Source organism: Pundamilia nyererei, unplaced genomic scaffold (assembly GCF_000239375.1).
Source record: "Pundamilia nyererei isolate P.nyererei 1_Seehausen unplaced genomic scaffold, PunNye1.0 scaffold00089, whole genome shotgun sequence".
In the NCBI taxonomy this organism is placed as follows: Eukaryota; Metazoa; Chordata; class Actinopteri; order Cichliformes; family Cichlidae; genus Pundamilia; species Pundamilia nyererei.
This window is the reverse complement of record NW_005187490.1, coordinates 2,268,397-2,276,351: the sequence shown is the minus strand read 5'-3', so window position 1 is coordinate 2,276,351 and position 7,955 is coordinate 2,268,397. Positions and strand designations below refer to the sequence as shown.

The following is a 7,955-nucleotide window of genomic DNA, read 5'->3' as shown; positions in this document are numbered from 1 at the left end:
CTGATTTAAAAACATGAGGACTGACATGTAAGCTTTTAAATCTGCATTTAAATCAAATACCACTGAGCAGTCCTTACCTTTAAATCTAAGCTCTCTTCTTCCTCTCCTGTCCTGTCTTTCTTGGCTTTCTAAACTTTTCCATCTTTCAGTGAAGTTAGCGCTCTTTCTTTTCTCTTCCCTGTGAAACCCAGCAGCTGGATCTGTAGGTAGCAACACACTGTGAGACAAACTGTACACAGTTTGTGTGTTTGTTGACCTGATAGAAACCTTGCATTTGAAATTACCTGACACAAATAGCTTGACCCAAATACATTAAAGCAAAAGTAATGAACCTCTTTTGAGTAAATGTAAAAATACGTTGGAAAGATAAATACTGAAGTAGAGTAAAGATACCTGAAAATTGTACTTAAGCACAGTAACAAAGTATTTTTTACTTTGTTACTACTTCCTACTTTTGGAAGCTAGGTTGCACAGAGAGATGGGGGTGCTGGATTTAAATGCCTGCGTGTCAGGAAAATGTGAAGAAAGAAGCGAAAAAGTAAATTAAGCAGCATCTGGCTGCATTTCAGTGATTTTGTAGACTGCAAAGCTTAGTGCAGAATTGATTAAATGGCTGAAGTGATACCCTTTCCATTTTCATTGTAGGGGGACAGAAGGTTTCAAACTGAATGGCAGAGATGTAGAAATGTCTGCATGTACCACTTTTTTTTTTTTTTTTTAAAACCACTACAGTTTAAAACAAACCAACAAACAAAATACCCTTTGGGCAATTGGCTACCAGAACCTTTTCTGTAGTTTTATTCTTACAATTTAAGTCCAAAGAGTCCTGTTGACAGATTTCTTTCTTTGTCACGGCAGCTTTTTTTCTTGTCATGTAAAAGAACAGTAAATTATGTAACATGTTTACACTGACAGAAAAAGGAGTTTCACAGCTCCAGCCCACTTAAGGTCAAAGTGGGCTGAACAGAGAAACTGTAGTCAAAATAAAAGAATTTAAATAAATGAGATAAAAAGATTACAAGAAATTCATATATACACATACATGCAAAAACGAAAGGTTTTTTGTATTTTAGAGAACTGAAACTGACATTTTTAAAACTTTTTTTCTTTTGTGTTTGGTGCTCTCATTGACTGACTCCACTTGTTTACCCCCTTTCCAGTAAACCAGGAGGAGTTCCTTACAATTATGGGCGGGGAGTCCTGATGAGGGATTTCTCTGTTGCTGAGGACTTCTTGGTTGGATTGGTCGTCCAATTTGTGAGCAGTTAAGCGACTTGACTGTCAACAAGGACGCACAGCTTCCTCTGAAGCATCGCAGGTGGACAGAAGTTGTTTCATTGACCCTGAGGGTTGTACTTGAGTCATTCCATAAAAGCACTGAACTGTGTGACAGATTCAATGTCAGCCAAACTCATTTCTTATTGAAGGTGAAAGTTAAAGTATCAATATCATGCTAGTCTTTAAAATTAGCTAGTTGTTGTTGAGTTTTTTTGTTGGGTTTTCCCCCCCATGTTTTTAACATCTTTGTTAAATATTTAATGTGTTTTGCAACCATTTCACACCTTTCTGTAATTAGATCCTGTAAAAAGATCTTTTCACTCTTTTATAAACACATTAATTTACTGTTGGGGAAAATATAGACAAATAGCAGTAAAGTGTTGTTGCTTTTATCAGAAGTGTCTGTATATTGTAAAGGACACATATTTCATACATGGCTATTTTGAATGGTTGTATTTCCAGTTTACATGTGCATGTTCAAGTGTTCTATTTATTTTTGACACAATAAACTGGTTTCCCAGCAAGTCGCACCATTTTTACCATTTTATTTTCTCTGAGTGCTGGTAAGTGTGTCTCTGTTGTGCGACCTAGTTTGTCGTGATGGCCAAATGAAGCCTTGTGAAGTATTGAAGCTTTTATTGAAAAAAATGGTTCATTACTCAAACCTTTTAAACACAGTCATCTTTAGTGACATCTGGTGGCCTAAAATATGATGAACACCTTAAATCTACAACTTACAATGAACTGCTTCATTATGATTGCCCACTCTACAGCGCTGAATTGACAGCTTCTGTTTGATATCATGTGACAGCTCTGTCTGATATTGGGCTGATATGGTGCTTTGTTTAAACATGTGCCACAGTGTGTTCTGCTTTTGCTTGTGACTTTAAGTTTTTTACTAATAAAAAAACCCCCAAACACTATATATAAGATGTACAACACAACCTTATAATAGGTGTCTTGTGCTGTGAGGTCCCTGGCTCCACGTGATTATATAATTAGGCAATGGACAAGTACGCTTATATTATAACTAATACTATAACTTCTATAATTATAGCTATAGTATGTGTTGTACTTATGTACATTTTAGACCTGGGAGCAGAACTGCTGATAAACTGTTTTTATTTAGGAATGGGCAGAGCGTCCACTCTTCCTGGCTTTATGTCTGTAATTATGTCACACACTGGTTTGCTGTCACACAAAATCACCACCTAAACACAGCATAAATCCCACCAATGATTCAATTCCTTAAAAGCCACTAAATCAAGTACTGAAGCAGTCGCATGGCAATTGAAGCTTAGATCACGTCATTGATCATGTGACTCTTTCAGACAAACAAAGCCTCGACACAGTGTTTCTGAAGCAGTGTGTTGATTTATTTATTTTTGACACATGAGCTTCAGCTTCAAACGCGCCATCACTTCTAGTTTGCGTTCGTATTCTCTGCCATTTCCTCGTTATAAAAACCTTTTCTTCTGTTTTGTGGCCAGGCACAGGCATAGTACTTTTTCTTTGGTCTTAACCTAGAATTTAGTGTGTTCTTCTTTTTCCCGGAGGAGTGGGGTTTTTGTTTCTTGTTTTGGCCTTGGAGACCCTGAAAATTAATATGCTTCCTTTTCCCCTCCTAATTAAGTTAACAGTGTAAAGAATTTGTAAATTGTTTTTTTGGAAATTGTAAAATCTTTGACACTGTTTGTAGTCTGAGCCTATATAGCTCGTGCTGTTGCCCTTGTTGTGTTGCACCCCTCATGAACCCTAGACTTTGCTTTGATAAGGGGGGACATAAGGGTATCGGCCCTCTGCCGGGGTCTCTCTAAACATGTTTTAGATTATCCTGTGGGCTCGGTTGTTCAGTTCAGGTCATACGGTACAGAAAGTGGACTCCATTTTCTTAATTTTGGTTGTTTTGCAACTATTTTTGATCTTCTCACTGGGTACCAATTTATGGTTGACAAGCCATTAGCCAATGAGCATGCAGTTTCAGTCAGAGCTGACCCTGTTCATCGCATCTGGTTTCGAAACACCAAAATGATGTCCTGCCAGCTATATCCATACTATATACTGTAATGTGACTGTGATGAGCTTTGAACTCTTCTTCACTGATCCAACATGAATGACTGATATGAGGTGTGCATGACTGCACAACCAGTGAGACTGTGGATCTTGATTAAAAGGAAGCAGTGGATATTTAACGTGTGTGAGCAGGGAGCAGGATGTTACATGCTTCAGCTGTGCCCTCCTCTGGAGGGTGGGTGTTGTTCAGCTGCTTAGGGCTGCCAGTAACAGTGAGGGGATTGGTTGTTCCTAAATTAAGAGTGGAGGCTTGTTGCATCACTCGACTTCCAACCAGGGCCACCTAACTTCATAGTTGAGTGATGCCTTACTCAATTATGTAGAGACTTGCTGTGGGATTTAGGAGGGATTTCACTGTGTTCAACTGAAAAAAAGCATTTTCCCTGCATTTTCTGTGGTTGTTTTAATCACCAGTTATTGCAATACTGTTATTGCTCACGAAAGATGACTAATAAAAACAAATTTCTATGTAGCAAAAATAAAGGGCACGTCTACTTATTTTTTATGTAGTTAAATATGGGCTAAAAAGGCGAGGCTTGTGGAGTGGGTACTGAAGACTGTTTCACTCTGGAAATTAAGCATGACATTTTGAGCATCGATTGTTAATCTCTTAACAGTTTATTTCTTTTTTAACCTCTCAGCCTTAAAATGCTCAGGGGGCAGGCGTGGACACCCAAATAAGTGGTTTTTAAAATTTAAGTTTTCTGACATTTAGTGGGAAGTCCTCCTTTATTAGCAGCATATGTGATAGCATGGGATATCAAATATCTCCTGTGTCTGTGCTCATGGGAGTGGAGCTGAAAAAGATGGCACAGTCCCTTGTGGAGCTCCTGTATGCACATCAGACATTTACTTGTATACTGTGCAGCTTATCTCTTTAGCAGCGGGATGGTGTGGGGTGTACTTAGGTTTTCACAGGACTTTGTAGTCCTGTGAAAACTTTCCAAATGGCTGCATAGTAATATTCAAGGTCATGTTAGTTACACTAAATTAGGGCACGCCTTTGCCTCGTGTACATTGCCTCGTAGTGGAAAAAAATGACATTCAAAATTAATGGTACACAATATAATTGATACACACTAGTATAGCAAAACCACAAATTACTACAAAAAACAGAGTATTTGATACCAGTTACTTAAAATAATATGTAAATCCAATCGGTCTCCTGGCTCGGCAGTTATGAATAAAGCAAACAAAGTGTTTGCTGTATGTTAATGTCTCCACCTGCGGACAGAATGCACACTTGCATGCAGTAGTTTTGAACCAAGCTTGTACAGCCTTCCTGCTTTACTTCGACTGCCCACAAGATGGAGTGATGTGTGACAGCACATTATGCACCTGATCACTGCATGCACTCTGTGTCCTTCAGGTCTTTGTGAGCACTACTTCTGGTAAAGTTTACATTTTAATTTTATTATTTTATGTTAAAATTGAAATTAAAAAAAAGAGGACCGTGGGTAAAAGTACAGTAAAATTTTAGTTGAGTGTGATTTACAAACTGCAAATGATGTCACAGCATAAAGCCACTAAGCTCATGTTTAAAACAATAAAGGACACCTTCCATACAGACTATAAAAAATAGATACTGCTAAGAAATCTCATCTCATAATGTGATGTGATGAAATAATAACGCCAGTTAGTCAAGGCCTTTATCACACACTGCACTTGTGATGCAGAATACTGCCCACAGAGCTTTTCGGCGAATCCTCACGAACTCCGTCACTTGACGCCCCACAGGCTTCTACATATTGGTTTGGATGAAGGCATCTGGATCGCATTGCTTTACACTTCATCTGTCCCAGCCCCCATCAAGTACTCAGATGTTTAAGATGATTGGGGTTGAATAACGCAGTTTGCTTTGGTACTACCCTGTGCCAATGAGTAAATGAGTCTGTGGTTTTTCTCTTGAGCAGTAGAGTTGAATTCTGTAAATGGGACAAATGTTAGTGATGCTGTAAAAGGCTGAGAAACAAAGTATTGTATGTATGTACACGACTAATGTTGATTATATGAACGTGCATGTGGTTATTACAGTGAGGCCCTGAGCTTAGCCTTCCTCTGGTACATGCTCAGCTGTCACGTCCCGGACTGGAGCAGCACATGCTCTAGAAATAACCCAACCCAGTTCCTTCCTAGTTACAACCTCAAAGTCGCCCCCTGTGGTTTCCACTACATGACTTTCCACACTCACTCTCTTGTATTAGTAATCTGTGCTGATGAGAATTCTACAAATGCATCAGATGGCAGACCAAGATCTTATTGCTCTGTGATTGGGGGTAAAAACATAGGTTACCTGTGGTTCCACATGTAGATGGGCTAATTGGCTTGGTTAAAAGGCTTTCTGGTTTCTATGAACAGTCCTTTTGCAGTTGATGGTTTAATCATGTCTTCCTTGAATTCATCTAAATAATCTGTGAAGTGAGAAAACCATCTGCTAAAATGTAATCTTGAAATAATTTGATGGGATCAAATAATTTAGATCTTTATTCAGGTATTAACTGCATTTGTACAAAGAAAAAAAAGTCTTAGACAATAATGGTGGGCCATACAATATTATTACCAAGGAATAAACAAATGGGCCTCTTGCACAGAATTCTGTGGTTTTATCTTATCTACTTTGTCATAATGGTTAAAAACAGATGATTTGTATGGGACACATCAGTGAGACTAACATGCTAGGATTGTTTTGAGGACTCAAAAAAGGTCCTTCGCCAGATGCTCCTCCATTATTGTCTAGTATTTGGTTGTACGGAAATAAACTGTGTGGCTGTTCAGTTCAGTTGCTTCAGGTGCTCTGCTGGGCTCTTCTTCCCTTGGTTCCATCAAGATCGCCAGAGGTCTCTGTTGTACAACAGCCACAGAAATCTGATGTTCATCTGGGTGTCATGAGATACCATCAAAAGAGTAAGCAACTGGACTGAAACACTGGAAAATCAGTGGCTTACTGCAAAAACATGAAACATGTCTGCAATGGATGATATTCTTCTGAGCTAATACTTTTTGAATCTTTCTTGTTCCTGTGATGGATTTCAATGGTTGCACGAGTATAGTGTCATAAGATATAATGATAATCTAGTGTAAGTGTCTGCCATCCACAATGTCCTCACCTCTCAGCACAACGGGGTCTGCACATCTCTTCACTGTCGCCCCAATGCCATCTGGGGCACCCTTGCCATGGGATGTAGGGAATTCCATGTTGCATTCTTGAATCTCAGTTGGAGGAAGGACAGCAAAACTGTTTGCTTTGACCATTATATCTTTCAGGACATGATCCATGTCAGTCCATATGGCTGCTGCATCCTGGTGCTTGGACTGAAGTTGTGAAGAATCCTACCTTTTCATGTTTGGTGTAAAACATGCCCGTGTGAAGTGTTATCTGTAGGTTTTGTCCATAATGGCATAGTTGTATTTCTGAGCTGAATTTGCATTTCCAGGCCTCAGAAGTCAACATGCACAATAACTGTTGTTTCATTGCGACTTCTTATGTTTCTGTACTCCTCATGTTTGATTTTGAAGTAGGTGGACATGGGTGGTTGTTTCACTTCTTAATTTGTCTTGGTTGAGAACCATAAACTCTGACAGAGTACCACTATGTTTCTGAAGTTTGGTGTGAAAGTGAGCTCCATCTTCTATTTGCCTTTGAATGCTTTAATCTCTTTGTAATGCATTTTTTCAAGCTATGTATCTTAATGATTCACCAGCAAGTAGCTGCCTACTACTGCTCGGTTCCTCAAAACTGATGTTTAAAGGAGTCTGTGGGTTTATGTTTACATACTGCTGGACTTGTTGATTTTTTCCCTTCAGATCACCAATGTTCTTTAATTTTTCCTCTTAAATTCCATTTCTCCATCTTTCTCTTTCCTTTCTGAGCTTTGACTGGCTGTTAATTTTCTTTCTCATTTTTTGATACTCCCTGATCATACTTCCCTTCTTCTACTAAAAAGTTAAGTTTTGCCATTCTAGCCTGAAATTGACCATTTTATACTTACTAGAAATTTTTCTGACACGTATTTATCCTTAAGTGTTATTTATATGCATATATACAGATTATGTATTAAGCAACAGATGCTATTACAATGAGACTGTAAAGCTAAATTATACTTTTGTTGTATAAACATTGCCTTGGTTTGCCTTTTAGTTAACTGGGTTAAGACTTTTATGCATGTTTTTAGCCCAATAATAAGGTTTTATCTGGGGGACATGTTTTGTCCATTATTTTGAGAATCGCTCAGCTACATTTGGTTTCAAAACACTTTAAAGACAATGGATTCAGTGAAAAGTCAGAAATTATTGACATTCAATCACTAAAACTAATTTTTCAAGAATGCAAGTAAGTATCTGTTTTCTGGCATCTTAATAAAATGTTTTTAAAAAGCCAAATATTTTTACTTTACTTTTTTCAACTTTTTTTTTAAAACAGCATGGATAACTGTCAGGAGATGCACACGCCTACAGTACAGCCAGGGCTAATCTAAAGAAGGGCATCAAAAAAGCCAAACACCATTACAAAAAGAAGGTAGAAGAACACTTCTCCAACTCCAACCCCCGACGCATGTGGCAAGGACTCCAGACCATCACAGACTACAGGACCACCAAACCCTCCC

At 38.4% G+C, this 7,955-nt stretch overlaps 1 protein-coding gene across 2 annotated transcripts in view; it reads left to right on the top strand.

Moving 5' to 3' along the window:
* The window catches only part of cetn3 (centrin 3), a 4,896-nt gene extending 3,088 nt beyond the window's left edge, over nt 1-1,808 (top strand). For both annotated transcript variants that reach the window (XM_005739142.1, XM_005739141.1), the window contains one exon: nt 1,161-1,808. In XM_005739142.1, the coding sequence (XP_005739199.1) occupies nt 1,161-1,204 (44 nt within the window). In that variant the 3' untranslated portion in view covers nt 1,205-1,808. The remainder of the gene's footprint in view (nt 1-1,160) is intronic.
* The last annotated feature ends 6,147 nt before the right edge of the window (nt 1,809-7,955 follow it).